At 37.9% G+C, this 17,670-nt stretch overlaps 1 protein-coding gene across 1 annotated transcript; it reads left to right on the plus strand.

The window, feature by feature from the left end:
• Window positions 1-1,410: 1,410 nt before the first annotated feature.
• On the plus strand, window positions 1,411-16,056 carry LOC145775144 (uncharacterized). The gene is made up of 9 exons (XM_082586373.1): window positions 1,411-1,554; window positions 4,532-4,730; window positions 5,887-6,069; window positions 8,787-8,913; window positions 9,455-9,618; window positions 11,441-11,668; window positions 12,980-13,109; window positions 13,698-13,794; window positions 14,218-16,056. The coding sequence occupies exons 1-9, from the start codon at window positions 1,411-1,413 to the stop codon at window positions 14,347-14,349; spliced, it is 1,404 nt and encodes a 467-aa protein (XP_082442499.1). The 3' UTR covers window positions 14,350-16,056.
• Window positions 16,057-17,670: the final 1,614 nt, after the last annotated feature.

Consider the following 17,670-nt stretch of genomic DNA (forward strand, 5'->3'; position numbering starts at 1 on the left):
AAGTCGTCTGTAGACGTTGATTCGACTTCTACAGACGTCCAATCAATGTAGGCTACAAACAAAAATTACAAATTTTGCTGTCTCGGCAGTTCTCCTCCTAAAAGATTTTACAGCCATTCAACAATTTAAACAATCAACATTTCAACACTTGAGATAATTGCTTTAGTCGGCGATGAATGAATTGAGAACTTCACAAAGCGAAGTTCATTGTCGATGGCTCTATAAATATCTCCAAGAACATACCACAGTCCCGTCTTTCACTGGTGTGGGAGTCATTATCAAATTGCATTGAACAGAAGGCTTGAGACGTTAAATAAATGTCACAATGCGTATTTTCACTCTGCAATTAGAAGAAAAATTAAGTTGCTGTGATTTCAGCCGACAGCGTCTACAAATTAATCTTTCCTGCAAAAGGTCAAAGCTTAGCCGAAATTGTGAAAAAAACATTTTGATCTACTTTCAGGCGATACACCACATTTAGGATGTCGGTAGGCTGCATGTTGTACAACTTTCAGGTAAAGAATTAAAAATTGATACAAATTTAATACGTGAATAGATACCGGGTTGTTACCTTTACCTCCATCCAATAGGGTTTAAAGCAGTCAAGAAAATAGGACAAAAGAACATAAAAGAGCCGCTGAATATTTTATTACCGGTTCTTTGTGCTGAAAAAATCATTTATAGACAAAAGAATAGTCTAAGTACGACCAATTGTTTGGACTTTGTGTCAACAAAGCGAAAGCTTTAACAATAGAGACCAGGCCAATATAATTATACAAAGCCATCAAGGCGAACCAGATCAGAAAATCAGCCGAAATGTATAGTTTGTTTCTTGATTGAACAAGTCAAAAATAAAATCTTTTGTCGAAATGTTATTTTGATATCTAACGACGCAAAATCAGTTTATTGTACAAAAGCGTAGATTGAACGTTCTATTTTAGCCTGATGCTGCGAGTTCGCTGTGGTAATAGCCATCTCCACTAGCGAACTGCACCAGCTTTCGGAAGACAGTTCCCTCGTCAAGCGCAAATGACGAGTCATTTACTTTAGCCTTCTTACCTTACGATAGAGCTTTGGTAATGTGCAGGTGTGAAAGTAAATAATTTACAGAGTGACCAAGAGTCGAAATCGATTCAACGTGACAATGATGAAAAGCTGGTGCAGCGTTTTTGTTTCGAACACATAACGAAACGAAATTGTTAGGTTTTAAAATAATGTTTTCCTGAAAAAACTTATCCCTAAACAGACGCGAAATAAATAATTGTCAAAACAAAGTGTAGGCCCGGCAGCCTATTTAACAATTTCAAAGTAATTTAGTTTCAAATAGCTCTAAGTTGTGCATTATAAAAAAAAATTCTGTTTTTCAGATTATAAATTTTACTATTTTTTTGAGTAAATAATTCAACCAAAATGAGAATAGATCTTTCTGTTCCGGCTGATCAAAGGACCGGGCTCTCTGTATATTATAATGATTATAAAAGAGGATTGGCCGTTGATTACTCGAAAGCAAAACCAAGTTCAGCCTTCAGAAAAAATAAACCTCACCCTACAAAGGTAAAGTAGGCTACATCGTTTATCTGGCAACATGGAAGCAGCTGACTTGACTGTAACTTGTTATTTATTGTCCTCAAAAGTGTTTTATCTACTGCGCTACTGCGCCATTACATTAATTATAGTCAGAGATTTACGTAGGCTATGCGCCGCAAATTCTACGCCGCAGACTTGCGGCGTAGACTTTTTGTTTACGTTAACGCTTGCGGCCACATTTTTTTTTGGATAGTTTGCGTTTGAGGCCACGCCGTAAAGTTTTCGCGGTTTTTTAGCGCATAGCGTCAACGCATACTTTTTAATGTATTTTTTTCGCTACAACACGCTAATACCTTCCAGCGCTGCAGTTGAAAGAATATTTTCAATGGGTAAAGACATATTGGAACCAAAACACAGCAAAATGTCAGATGAACACTTTCAGATGCTTGTGTTTCTTCGTGGAAATTCAAAATAAAACTTGTTTGTTTCGAGTGGTTTATATTATACCGTGTGAATGTTTGGCACCTAGCAAACAAAATTAGTTTACGCTAGTGTATGCGCTCACGCTGACGCCGCCAACTTTTTTTACAAGTTACCGTACGTTGACGCATACGGCGTATGGTTTTTCGAACGTTTGCGTTTACGCTGACGGCGTCAATATTTTTTGTATGCGCGTACATCACTGATTATAACTTAGTCTATTGTTACACTAAAATATAAAATAGTTTGTTAGGCCGCGCTAGCGACGGCAAAACGTTCATTTAATTTACTTGCTATCGTGCATGAGACCATGAGTCGCATGACTGCAATCAGCTGATTTAAATCTTGCCTTCTGATTGGTTAATAAACCTCATCCGCTGCAGCAACCTGCAGATTACAAATACGCGTACCGTACACTCGTACAGTATTTGACAATTCCTCAAAGAGTGCGGTGACCAGATTTTCAGTTTCATGTTTTATTTCCGACTACCAAGGCAAAAAATATTATTTGCCATTACATTGCAGGGTCCGAAAAATAGTAAAAACGACAAAATGGGAAATGTGAAGCTCGAAACAAAAATATTACTAAAACACAAGGGTTTGGCACAGTCGCAACGCTTCAGACATAAATCAGACAAGCACCGTACAAATGCGTTGATTTCAAAACCAGCATTATTTTAGTCTCAAAAGAAAATCTTTTAAAGATATCTTTGGCCTCGTTCGAAACGGTTTCCAAAATTTTAAGATGTAAAAAAAAGTATTTTGTATCAACTTTCTTTGCTTATTTTCAATGTAAGCCATTCAAAATTTTGAAATACGTTATCAAAAGATGAATAATATTGTCAAGATTAATATTTTGAAACCAGATTCGATAAAAGCGACCGTTCAAGTTCAGCTGAGAACATTTTTATAGCTTCTGTTTTAGTTCCATTTTGTGTCGAAACGAAACAAAATTTTGCAATTGGCTACAAATAATTTGATAGTCAGTCTGAGAAATGAGTACACTACTAGCAGAGCTGGGTAGCCTCTGGAGTTTAGAATATCGATTCAACGTTCAGCAACGTACTTAATGCCATCAAATTTTATTTTGGTCTCCAGCTGGTACCAAAATAGCCTCAGGAATTCTTTGCCAATTGTTATGAGGTTGGTCTCACATTTCTCAATCACTTATCAAGTTACGAAAGAATCTTGTCATCATGTTGAGGCTAAACATGAACCGTACTTTTGCACTGCAAATTGTGTGATGTGTGTCATCTATTAACGATCATAAACTGTCTTTTTAACGCATGCTTACACAATTATGTAACAGTAAAAAACATAAAACTGGTAGTTTTTGCGTCGATCTAACATATAATAACGTTATTTCACAAGTGTAGTGGAACATCTGCTCAAAAAGTTGAAAGGAAGTTTTAACAGTCAACTCTGCTGGAATAATTTGCCTTTCACTAGGCATGTTTAATAAACACGGTCGCGATAGCAACCAACAATGGGCATTTGAAATAATATTGTACTTTTTGGAACACCCAAGTGCGAAAAATCCACATCTCTCCATCAGGGTTAAAGGTCATTAAAATACATTTCTAACATTAAATCATATTCCATCTTATTCATATTCAAGTAAGCTGTTCAGCTGTAAGGTGCAAGACGATGTATGGGATCCGAGAAAAGAAATTTAATAAATTATGTCTATGATCGAACTTTACATGTTTCAATAGTCAATCATAAAGTCACAGACGTTGTGTAAATCATCAGAGGTTGTTTACATTTTCAAGACCATCTTTTAAGAGTTCAGTTTTTTATTGTATCCCGCTTATTTCCTGCACTTGAAGATTTAGATTGAGTGGACAGGAAGGCGAGGATGTCAATCTTCGTGCCCACCTTCAAGCATAGTTTAAAAGTTCCCTAAAAAAAAAATAGGCACAGCCGTGTGCCCATAGGCGGTGTCGAACCAACACCCTTTCGAACGTCATGCCAGAGCTTTCACCAGTCGATTGTGCAGTTGAAAATAATTTTGTTTCATGTTTCTTTCCAACATTACGACGTACGTTGAGATTAAGAGAGCTTTTGGCACATTCAATCGTCTGTCATTCATTACAATATTGCTTTAGCTTAGTGCACTTACAAAGCAGCTTTTTTCAGAAGCTAAATATTTGCAAGCACTTGTCAGTTCTCGTTATGATGATAATATTGATAATAATTTTCTATTTTGTGTCTATTTCGACACCGTCACTAAGTTAGACTTAAATTTTCATCGACTCATCTTTACTCCTCCACTAGTAATATACAGATTCTGTAGCAATTGCATAGCAATAGTACAAGAATGGCGATATGTAGCTGGCGAACTCCAATTTTCCCAATCTGGCATATTAATTGAGTTTGAGACTATGAACGGTGCGCTTGATAAAGCCATCTAGTGGTTGATACAGATCTTCACATTTTAAAACTCTATAAAATAATTGAACTGTAGGCCTACGGTTTACATATTTTATATGCTTTTAAAACAATGGAGTTTATTTCTTTGCAGAACTTTTTGGAGCCTCGCCGCATGCCCGAAGAAGGGGCAATATTGCAGAGGCGAGTTAGGGAAGCGGTCCGTAACTATCTGACTAAAACTTATCAAAGCAACGACATCAACACTGCAGGGGAAGTCCCTCATTGTCCTCCTCTATTCCAACCTCCAGTTGATGACGAAGATTTAGAACCAAAAATATTACTTTCATCTTGTAAGTTTTTAAAACGTAAAAACGATTTCAATAATTTAAGACTACAGGCCTAAAATTATCGAAATCGCCTAAGCCCTAAGACTTTGGTAGGCCCACAGGCTTAATAAATTTTAAAAAGTAAAATTTATCTAATCGAAAAGTTTATTAATACATTTATCAAGCTTGCAATGTACTATATATTTATATGTAACTTGTATGTATACAGTACACTTAGTTTACAATACAGACTATGAAGTCATCAGGTGCTCATATCAAGAATTCTAAATAGGCTACACAATACATCGTGTTACCGGTAGGCCTAACAATATTTTCTTATGGACTATGGTAAATTGAACAAAGACGGTTATTTTTCTAAAATGTATCGACAAAAGAAAAATGATCGAATCGCAATTTCTGCAACAAAATGCACAACGTAAGATTGTTCAACTCAACATTAGAACTAAAACAAAAGAACCTGTTGTTCACTAGCCTGCCAGAATGAAATGATACGAATAAAACAGAGTACTGCCTCTCGGAGTACATGTGACAACTGACAAAAGGAGTGCAAAAGTTATCAAGGAGGCATGCTAACTGCAGGCATTTTGTGCATAAATGTCTTAACTAGATGCCATGGCAGATGCAAACGTTTCACTGTTCGTATTTTTATGTTCAGTTAAAGTTATGCTTAACCTTGTCTTGTTCGGATTTATATAGGCCTACTTGTGGTAGGCTACAGTGCTGTACAGTAGCCTAACCCTGCTTCACCAAACCTGCAATGGTAAAGTCGTGCTACAAAACAGATCCAATTGCGAGCTCATGTGGCGTTGAAAACAATGAATCATTCTCTTATTTGTGTCTTGATTTCCACCCAATGCAGCAAGTTGGGTCTTTAAGTGCACAAATCTATTGTGAAAGAACGCGCCAATCTGTGGACGATCAATACAATGTAGAAGACACAAACTAAAGAAGCTGTCAACTAAAACGAACAAAAACAAAATGAGATTCGATTCACGGGAGTCATGTGATTCGATTCATGAAAACATATGATTTGGTTTACGAAAATCATCTGATTCGATTCACGAATATCGTGTGACATGCTTCACGAGTATCGTGTGATTCGATTTACGAGAACCTAATGATCTGGAAATCCCTTGCTCATTAACAAATATTATTTCAGCATACAAGCCTCCCCAGGATCGCGTTCGATCGGCCACCAACTACCAAGTACAGAGATCTGGGTTCGATTCCGATAACAGGCAATCACTTGATGTGAATGGAACCTATGCACTGAGGCCATCTAGCGCCAACGTTAATGATAGGACTTCGCCACTGCATTTAGAAGGAGAAACAAAACGAGACAGTAAGTAGGCTACATCGCAAAAAGTACCAGTTTGAAAAAATGCTTTAAACCAGGGGTGTCGAACACGTGGCCCGGGAGAAGGTTCTGAGTAGCCCGTGCGGTATTTCTAGAAATAACTTATATCATCAACTTAATCACCTACGTAATTTATGGCGAACTTACATTCCGCAAAATTGGCATTTATTGTTTGCTTTCTTTGTCTATTAGTCTTTAGTGCAGGGGTGCACAACTGTTCAAGTTAATTTTATTGCATCACAATGCACATTTTTACGTCCACATTTTTTCTATACAATCGTACTCGTGCTTCAAGAGTCAGTCAGTAAGTAATAAGTTGTTTCTTGTTTCATATACCTAGAGGTACATATGATATCAGAGACTCACACAAAACGCATTTAGCAGTGAAATTTCTTCTGCACTCCGCAGTGATATAAAAAATAAGTCTCTAAAGAAAAATATCAGAGGATTCGCAGATTGGCAGTTTTCGTAACCTCATTCTTCGGCAGCACTTACTTGTGCAAGCAGGTTTTTTGCAGAAGAATGAACTAAGTTATGTCAAATCCAATGTAAGACTACTAATTTCTAATAGCCATATCGAAAACTCGCTTCGCATTGCCACATCGTCCATCTCACCGAATATTGCCAAACTTGTTGGAGAAAACCAAACTTCACATTGAAATGTCGACGTACGGTACTGGAGTAAACACTTTGTCGACTTTACTATACTCGGTATGTTTGTTGTTCTTATAATTGTAAAAGAGGATAATACACATTTTTAAGATTATAACTCTGGTGTGAGGGTTTTAATTAGAAATTATAAGACAGCTGCTTTTAAGATTACAAATTAGCAGTAAACACTTAAAGTGGCCTGCGCAATCATTCGCAAACCGCATGTTGGCCCTGTGGCCAAAAAGGTTTGACACCCCTGGTTTAAATTTTGTACTCAAAAGTAGAAAAACTGAAAAAACAATTGATACCAGAACAAAACTTTACAAATTGTATGGATAAAATAGGCTACACATGTAGAAACCACAACAAATTAACAGATTTTCAGTATAGGCTATATGGGCCTGGTTCAGTCTTAGGCCTTTAGCCCACTCGTCTCATGGTGATCAGATGTCCATTTTTATGACGTTGCATATTCGTCATGGTTCATGGATAAAGTTGAAAGGAATTAGCCGAAAATAATTTAATTTATGTCCGTGCCGAAGATACAGTTACCTTATCATTTTGATCATAAGTAGTTGTTGCGATTACATCTATTCAATGTGTTTTAACGTCGTAAAGAAGTTTAAACAATGCCTTAAGCTAACCTTGAGGGGTGTCCTTTTGTCCGCCCTGAACACAGCTAGGATCCATAGAAATCATTATGTCTGATAAGATTTACAATACGTTCTTGCCCGATAATTGGTAATTCTATCTGTGGCTGGTGGCTGGTGGCGAGTGGAGTAAGACCAAAAGATGTTTAAGCAGAATATGTAGCGAAAGTGCAGTTCAAAGCAGTTATATATTTAAGAAGAAATTGTACAACTGTTTACGTATTATGAACTACATGCTACTGAAGAAAATATTATATCAGCCTTACTAAGTTCAAAGTTGTATTTTTGAAGGTTTTTGTATTCGACTAAGGAGTTGTACGTCTAGTTTTTTTTAAAATGAAGTAGCTATTAATAGCAATTTATGAAACAAAAAAAGTTTTTGTTTAAGAAAGTAAATGGTCTTTGATTGTTGTTTCAGCACCACCGACCGTTGCAGAACTAATTTCACTTTGCTTTAAAGAACAAGTTCAAACATATATCGATAGAAATACTTAAATTTTGATTGCAAGGCAAGGTAAAATGAAACCGAAAGATAACCCATACATTGTAAAATGGAAACTATTAAGGGGTCTACCAAAAATTTCCCCTCACGTGGTAGAAGCGGCCAAGAAAATGGCTCCGGAAAAACTTAGACCTTTCATCGCACCTGGTAGGCCCGTGTGTTATAAAATATCTTTGAGCACCGAAAAAATATTTTTTTTGTATTTGTCACATTTATACGTAAATATAGCTACCGTCTGACAACCCCGTAAATATAACTACCTTCTGACGATCCCTTAAATATAGCTTCCTTCTGACGACCCCTGATAATAGGGGTTCAATTTACATGAGTTAGCTCTGCTTGGCATTGAGCACTCTTTTGTGGTATTAATACCATTTATCGTACTAACTGTCCATTTGTGCCTACAAAATTTTCTATGTGTGCTTCTCTTTGTTTTTGTTTTATTTTTGCTATTTGTTTTTGGGTTTTGTGGCGTGCTAAATACTGACATATAGCCTACTACATGATTTTCTATTTAGGCACGTTTTAAACCTTTCAAGGTTTTGCCACGTTTTCCCGGTCATTAACATGCTGGTAGGCCTATAGGTCCATATCCACTATTGTAGTTAGTATATAGTACCTATCTTTTTCGTCCCGGACGCGTTAATGACGAAAAATAAACTAATTGATGATTGATTGATTTTCAAAACGTCATGCTTAATACATTATCGATAGCTACCAAGTATTTTTAACCAGAAAATCTTCTTCAAAATTTCAAGTTAAAGCCCACCCACGCATGGCAATGGGTCGCAACATCATAAGCAAATGTTGCGTCGTCAAAGCCAAATGAAGAGTAATTAGCCTATGTTTCAGAAAGCATATTACATAACAAACTACAATTACCACTGCTTTACTTTTAGGGTCAGTTCGGATCAAGGAGGCCATTAAGAAAAGTCATCGGTTACCCACACCTCACGACAAGGGCCATATTTGGCAGAAAGCACGATCAACACCCATCCCACCTCAAAACAAACCCCATTGGGTTGGGTAAGGTTAAATAATATTCGTATAGGCTACTATCGTAGCCCAGTTCTTTAAATAAAGTGAAACAAGACCTAAAAAAGGAAATAAATAGAACAAGACAAAGCAGAAAATTTGCACAAACGTGTTTCTACACCAAAGGAAAACGAATTACTGTCGTTGTTAGTGTTGATTGTAGTTAATGTTAAAGGTGTGGTGAAGTATGAATAAAACAAAACAGGCATTTTGTGACACACCTACTTAAATCAGAATAAAGTCTCACTGGCAAATTTAGCTCTGATGGGCCTGCTCCATCGCTAAGCGTAATGTTGGTGCAACGGCCAACCGCCTATTCTTATGCATGCCACTACTGTAACTAATTATCTTAAGACTACGGCAATTCAAAACAAAACACTTTGTTCATTGACTAAAATGTCATTTAGATCAAAAACTCATTGTATACAGTCTCATGGCACACTCAAATGTTTTCTGGTTCTTTATTAGGTCGCTATGATTGAAACAAAGGCATTTTAATATTTATTTCAGTAAACTCCAAATTCTGTTTTAGAAATTCTGGAAAAGCTGTCACTAAACCCAAAAGGATCGTATCTGCTCCTCCCGGGATCAAAGGTTACACTTTCTATCCACAAGGAAGGAAAGAAGCGAGAATGGAGCCCACAGAGGATATGACGTCAAAGATTGAAGCTTGGTCGAAGCACGCCAGCAACTACGGTGATTGTTGAAGCTCGTTGCCAAAGCTGTCTATTAAAACATGTACAAACCAGATCGGCGGCTTCATTGATAAAGTCCCCGCCTCTGAGTCTCGATGGATGTAGGTTCGGTACTCTCCCAGACATACGCGCCGACTTCCGGGGGGGCCGGGGGGCGGCGCCCCCCGTAAATTTATGGTTGAGGGGCAACAAAAATGGTTATTACAAGTGGTGTTTCAAAAATAAAACACTTCGCGAAAGAGATTTAGATCATTTAAACGGACTTAAAGAATGCCGAAAGCGAAATATAGCCTACTTTGCTCTTGCCCGCAAAACAGCAGCAGATCGCATGGCTTTCTCACACGGTATGGAAATTTCAAAGTAGAAGGTAGAGTAACTTACGCTGCTGGAATATTCACGTAACTATTGACTGCAATATTGAGTAAACCAGCTAAATTAGACGCGCTATTTTCAACGAGGTCTTCCCGCTGTGAGATCAATTATGATTCAACAGAACGCATTGTTTTTTTCACGATGTGTGAGAATTAAATCGCAAGCCGATAAAAGCAAAGGTGTTTAACTTGGTCGCAGATATTGCTTGCATTAACGACGTCTCTTACCGCTATTGTCACCTAACTAACCTGACATCATTGTTTTATGCAGCCGCTAAGGTTTAACATCGACTTCCACAATCATGAAATGTTACGTAATTAGAACGATTATATCCTACACGCAAAAATAAAAAAATTGATCTCTTAAAACAGCTCTTTCCGCTGTTTTGTCTCGTGAGCTTTGTATACTGCTCAACAAGTGCATAAAGTTTAAAATTGATAGAAATCATTACATTTGAAAATTAAGTTTGAATCACTGCAAATAATCGTATATAATCGTACAGTATTCAAAACTTTTAGTTCCACCGACGCCATTGCACACTCCGTAATCTACGTTGGCAATGATTTTGCCACAGCAAAAATGTGTTCATTTTGAAAACTGCCGAGCTTGTCCCGTGTATAAGTTGAACCTGTCTTTTTGAGGTGAAAATCACTTGCGAACATCTCGACCTATACTCGAGTAGCCTATATACGGGATTCGATAAAAGACTATAAAGACTTTCGATAAAAACATAAGAGAAAACACTTCGCCGCTGTTAACGCTTTGAAGGCAAGTAATTAGCAAAACGAAGCTAATAAAACTCATAGCAGGTTTCTACTCTGTTTGAGATCATGATTTTTTTGCGTTTTATTTCGTAATATATAACTTCACTGTCTCGATCGTTGTTATTCACTCGCACGAAAAGAAAATGAATCGGCTTGTTTTCCAGCTGTTCCAATTAGGAGCTAACAATATCGAAATTTTTACGACTAGACGTAGGCTACTGCATGCGTAAAACTAATCGTTTCAAGCAGCAGTTCTAATAAATTCGGTTTGCGACCTAGGTGTCAATATAAACAAGACACTAAGCTTAATCAAAGACTATTTTAATTGAGTAAAATAGCGTTTTATAGTTATGACGTCATCACCTTTCTCGCCCCCCAAGGTTTTTTGGAAAGTCGGCGCCTATGCTCCCAGATCGTATCAAAGACTTTTTAAAACAGGCACCAAAATCTCGTTCATGTTCAACACTGAGAATTGAGAGAATAGATGCAGAGTAATAGTGTACACACAGTATTTAGTTTTATTCCAACAAAACGAGTAAGACAAATTGAAAGTTTTATGTTGACAAGAAATTATAAAAAAAACTGAATTGTTCCACAACTTTTGCAAAAACTTTGTTGTTGTAAACCTAAACCTTTCTTGCTATTGTCTAACGTAACTTTTTTACCCAAAAAATTATTTATTTTCAGAAAAAGAAGTTGTGTTCAACATGCTCCAGAATGTTGCTCCTCATCCTAATCAACCATCCACTCCAATGTCTGGTGACTTCACCAAACAAGTCAATGGTCCGGCCACCGACTACCACAGGCCTGGCTACAAACCAGGGGTCACAATGAGTTACCCACCGTCTCCAGTGCGCTATGAAGAAAAACAAAAACACAGAAATGTACATTCTGCCCCCATAAAGAAAATGGGAGGTAAGCAGCTGATATAAAGAAGTAAGATTAGTTGTGACCAAAGCAAAATATTTGCCTCTGTTTAGAATTATCCTGTGTTTCGTTCATGAAAGAAAAAAGGATTAAAGTTTTGCCCATATGTCAACAAAGCTCTTTTATTTGTTCAGTAGGTTTATAACACAACAACTTAAACGACGTGATGCTGATACAGTGCTGGTTCGTGCTAGAGTGGTGGGAAAGGCCATTGGGTCGACGGAGCCAGCCCCAATCATCGTAGCCTACCATACAACTATGCGTATATACGAATAATCAAACTTTATTCCGTCCCATTGTTATATCATAGACTCATAGAGGGTTCTAAAATAATGAGCAAAAATTTTTTTTTTAATTGTCCTGTTTTATTTGACCAATTTTTTAATTGTCCTATTGCGACAACACAAACTATAGAAGTCTACAGTAGGATTACAGATGCAACCCAACCCAATACACAACAAGAAGCAGCGAAAAGACCCATAGTTTTACTTGTAGAGGTCATTTGCTTTCAATTACAATGGCATGCCAATACGTGTTTTAACGAGATGCAGTAGAGTGCTCTGGGAAGGTTTCGAACCGACGTCCTTTCGAACATCGCGCATATGTTTACACCACTCGGCCGACTTGGACAACTTTTTTTCTTTGTTATTTGCAAGACGCTAGCTCCGAATATACAACGAAACAGTAGCGTAGCCAGGAATTTTGAAAGGGGGGGTTTTGACCACCCAACGGCGGGAGGTCTGGGGGGCCTTTCCCAGAAAATTTTGAAAATTTACTTGGTGCATTCTGAGAGCATTTTCAACAAAAATGTGGGTACGAATATTCCTGTAAAATGGTGCTGTCCGGTAGCATAGCAAAATGATAAGATCATGTTTTCTTCGACATTTTTCGGAAAAAAAGCTAAGTCTCTGTGTTTTCTTGTTGCTAATTCCTGGCTGAGATGTTTGAATGTTTGGTATTGGCAAAACTCGCTCTTTTAATGCAATTTTGTTTAAAATTAGGCAATTTTTTTTTAGACTGAAAGCATCATTCTCAATATCGTGGCGTCACACGCGTGCCAAAGGGGGGGTTGTAACCCCCAACCCCCCCCCCCCCATGGCTACGCCACTGCAACGAAAGATAAAATTTAAGAGGTCTTGAAGAGTTTGAAAGTTGGGGTTAACCCACACAGCAAAATTCGTCATTTTTACATTGATTTAACGTTTGCGGACGTTGAATTAGTATAAAAATGACGGACTTTGCTGTTTGAGAAGCCTTCTTAATCTTTGCCGCAAATATGAAACACTGACGTTTTTTCAGGATTAGTCCCTGCTGCCACCCAGCGTCCATTGCATGATCAAAGAACTTACCGCTTGAAAGGGCAAGACACCAGATTGAATCCCTCACCCGGAGAAGAAAGGGAATTAAAAGAATATATGGACACGATGGAGTAGGTGGATATGCAAATAGAGTAGTGATAACTCTCTTGCAGAGTAGAAACTGGATCATAAAAGAAAACAGTCCTAAAAAAGCTCCCCGATAGCTCAGTTGGTTAGCGCGCGACTTTGTGACCGAAGAAGCTTCAAGATCATGCGACGCCGGTTCGACTCTCGGGGTGTGCGCTTGAGCAACGCACGTTAAGGACTGCTTTCTATTTAACGGCATTCAATGGATGAAATAATTCCTCGACAACAAGACTTCAACAATCGGAAACTTCACTCTGTCAATCTTGGTGACCGGCCCTGCGTCAGTGGTTCAAAGCCTGTACAATGCGAAACTACCAGGATTAAGCTCTCAAAGAAGCGTTGCCAGCCTGAGGATAAAGATTCAATCAATCAAATGTAGTACGCTGCAGTTGATTTGCTCACGTTTGCAGTAGGCCGATTGTAACGTTTGACCAATATGGTTCTGCACACAGTACTTTGTTGATGTCAATAGACCACGTTGAAGCTGAGTTCTGGCGGTGCATGTATCACCAATTGTTTTGCAAAAAAAAAAACGTTAAAAGACTCTTTCCATCATAAACTTTATCTTGCAGTGTTTCTTCCAGTCAAGTCAGACTATCAAAGAGACGGGTGAACGTTCCCATGCATACCTACCTCCCCAGGGATTCCCATGGTAAACAAGATTATCAGGTAATTACCTGTTCTTCTACTAACCTGCACAGCCTGAAATTACTTAATCTTAAACACTCTAGTCTCTGGGCAGTGAATTCAAAGATTTTTTTTAGTCACGGACTCATTTCCAAAAAATTATCAAATCTGCGAACCCTTAAATGTATAAGAGTGATCCTTGGTGAAATATGTGCTTTTGAGTGCTCCACATGACGTTTCTTCTAAAGTAAACTAATATTTTGGCAGACCCTTAAAACTTTCCTCGGATCCCCAAGGGCTCTGTTAATTCCATGTTAGAAACAACTTGAATTAAGCTAAACAAATAAAAAAGACTAATAGAACCGATACAACATTATTTTTTTGCATATTGTTAAGTCATTTGAAAATACTATTTTTTTGTCAACTTTAAAAATAAATTACATTTTTAATGTAATTTTCTTTCAGTGCAAAGTAAGCTTTTTTCAAGCTGTCAGATCTCCTTTCAAAAAGCACTTTGTCATCCACCCTGACTTCACATCGGAGAGCTTGAAGAAGAGAAAACCAGTCAGTCATACGATCACTCATTTCAGATACTAAATAGCGGAAACGTTTTGTCATTATCCAGATCCACATAGAATCTGTTGAGACATTAAGTCGATTTATTGATCATTAGGCTTCTGATGAAGTTTTTATCGTACGGTAATCATCTTCAAAATGCAGCCACGTCCACTCTGTTGTACGTTCTACGATGAAAAATGAGTGTTTATCTTTTTAATTTTTATTAGTGTCAGTACAGTACCAAGATTTAACTGATCAGAGCTAACTGGAGCTTTTTAATGTTGGTGGAACCAGCAGTTTAACCAAAAGGGGGAAGGGACGTGTGTGACGTCACAATAATATTGGAACTATCACAATTATGACGAATATTACAATCAATGTTGATCGTCGTCTGTCAATCAATATTGGCAGACGTTACAAAGGAGTTTATTTTCATCCCCCTTCGGTTACGCGACCCAATGAATAAGATGTCGATCGCAGATTCTACTGTTGTAGAACTTTCAAGCTGATGAAGGTTATTTGACTGTGTTTTCTCTGAAAACATTTAGAATCATAAAGAATTTAGAATGCGTTTAGAAAAATTGTTTCCATAGGCGTCGGAACGGAAACTATTTAGCTAGTGCTCCATAAGATGAGTGGAAAAAATATACGCTGTTCAATACTGTATGTTTTCATAAGTCAATATACGATTAAGTCTGTTGTCTTCCACACGGTGTTCTATCAAACAGAACAGGTCTTCTATTGTAGTCACTGCCTGTGTTGGAAAAGATAGCAAACAAGCACACGAAATAATTTTCTTGAAACATTTATGACTTTCTTAATTTTGATCCACATTGAGCTAGTAACTAGTAAGTGAAGAAAGAACATTTTGTGCAAACGTATTAATTTTCAAGTTTGAAATATTGGTTTTATAGAGTTTATAAATAGCATCAATAAATCATCACAATTCTCTGTTGTAAATGCTTGGTAAAATTTCTACCTATTTGTGGAACTTCAAAACGGTTGGTGCTAAAATGGTAATACTGTAAAGGTAAAGGGGGGTTCCATACTTGATTCAAGTGTCGGGTATGAAAAGATAAGGTTCTCATTGTACTAAGCCTTCGGCACTAAGGAGAGTAGGGTGGCCAGTTCCTTTCTCTCGGCCGCCTTTACTTCAGCAACTACGCCCACCCAATTTATTACACCCTGGGTAGAGGTGAGCGGTGTTTTCAACAACCAGCTAAAGCCGGGAGTCGAACCAGGTGTGCATAATTGGAAAGCCAACGCCTTATCCGTTGCGCCATCCCACCGCTGATCCCACCGATAATACTGTAGGCCTGCTTAATTGGGGTCGCCTGACTAATTAGGCTTTATGCCGAGGCGAACATTCCTCAAAGGACCAGCTTGCCACATATGAGACAAGGGGCAGTTGTCTCTTGTTCTCCTTGTCTATTGCACATTCGTCTAACAAGCGCACACCATTTGCATACGTCCACATTTTAATGTTGAGTGTCCTAAGCCCGTCAGCATTGCAAGTGTTGGCCTAAATGCTGTCACAACTCTCTCACAAAGTGACGTTATCTCACGTCAGTTGTCGAAACAGTTGTGTATTGTTGCTGATGTCATATATTCTGTTCACAAAAGGCCGTTTTGAGATTTTTCATCTGTAGCTTATTAGCTTTTTCATTATGTTTAATTTGTATCGTTTTTCATCAAATACTGTTGCTGGAAATTATCGAGTAATAAAATACTTCTGTAAGGTGGCGATGTTGAAGCAGTTTAGTTTGGGTCAGTTGCACATACAAAGTTGAACAAAGAAATTTAGTAGACTACTTTTTGTCTCATAGCAAAGTGGGCTTTTTATCAAAAAACCTATAGCAACAGAATTTATGATTGCAGGTGCTTTGAAGAGATTGAAAGGAACATAGGCTGAAATCGATTAAAACATGTTGCATGTTCGAAAAGTATTATAAAAATTACTTCGTGTTTTCTTTCACGGACAAGTCAGCATGATTGTCTATGTTTCTCGGCAGTTGAGTGTAGCATCTACACTCGACTGCCGAGAAACACATGTTTTTGGAAAAGTCTTGATGGCTAGTGTGGAGGTTACACCGGTATGGTTAGCGAAACACAATGCTCGCTGTTCTATAATGAGTAGTCAGGTAGTGCTGAGGCCAGGAAGATCGCTCCTTTTCAACATGATTGTCTAATGTCTATGTTCTCTTTGTTTTCATACACCGTTTTTGTGCACTTTCATGCATCACCACCAGGGCCGCTGTAAGGATAGTTGGGGCCTGGCACCACTGAGAGGCCCGGGCCACAAGCAGGATATTTCTAATGAAAACAACAAGACTCCAAAGAATAGGTGCCGTTTTCTTCGTTACATGACTCCTTGAAAGATTCTGGACCTCTAACTAAAGTGATCTCAAACCGGATCCAAAATTACCTCTAGACCCCCTGTCGGCTGCTGCCCATTCACATATACAACATCCGTACCCTTTCACTGACCTGTTGGTGTATCGCTTGTTGTAGCTAATACTATCTTTTTTGTTCTGGGAACGTTAAATACGAAAAAAATGATATGAAGTGTTGCAATCGCATAACTACATCCCTGTCTCGTTCAGGCGCATATAGACCAAAATAAATTCGCTGAAGCAAACAACACCTCCAGACACACTACATCTGTATATTAAAACAGAGCAAAGTAAATACTTCGGTCTCTTTCTAACTGTACCTACTGCATGTAGTAAAGCCAACCACGGTGGCAATACAAATATATACCAAGATAGCAAATCAACCGTTTTTTACATTGATTCAACGTCTGCAAACGTTGAACCAATGTAAAATAACAGTTGATTTGCAGTCTGGGTAGTAATGTTCGGCCTTGTTCAACCAACAAATCAATGCCGCTTTCAAAACGTCCAGCAACGTTGACAATAAACTTCAAGATTTGCTAGTTTGAAAATAATTTTCTGTCCCTACTGCTATCACGAAGATAAGAAACAAAAAGTTTTCATTTTGAAAACTAACTTTCAGTCAACCACACACCTGAATCAATTAAAGAAGTAATTAAAAAAGCTTCTCGTTTATTCAGCTTGGAAAAGCTTTTGTTTTTGTACCGCTTCAACGTCGTCAGACAAAGAAACAATGTAAAATAACGAAAGCTTTTGCAAGTACGAATCAACCCTGGACATTTCTTAGCCAAAAGCTCCTAATCAACGATTGAGGAAGATTTGTCCTATTTTTTTATCACTAAAACATCCTGGACGAGAAACAAAAACTAGCAACAACCTCTGGTGAACTTCACGTCAACGGAGAGAGATGGAACTATGGAACTTTTGACTTTCAAAATAGGCCACCTCTCAATATCCGTTGTTTTTA

Source organism: Aplidium turbinatum, chromosome 8 (genome assembly GCF_918807975.1).
Source record: "Aplidium turbinatum chromosome 8, kaAplTurb1.1, whole genome shotgun sequence".
Lineage (NCBI taxonomy): Eukaryota > Metazoa > Chordata > Ascidiacea > Aplousobranchia > Polyclinidae > Aplidium > Aplidium turbinatum.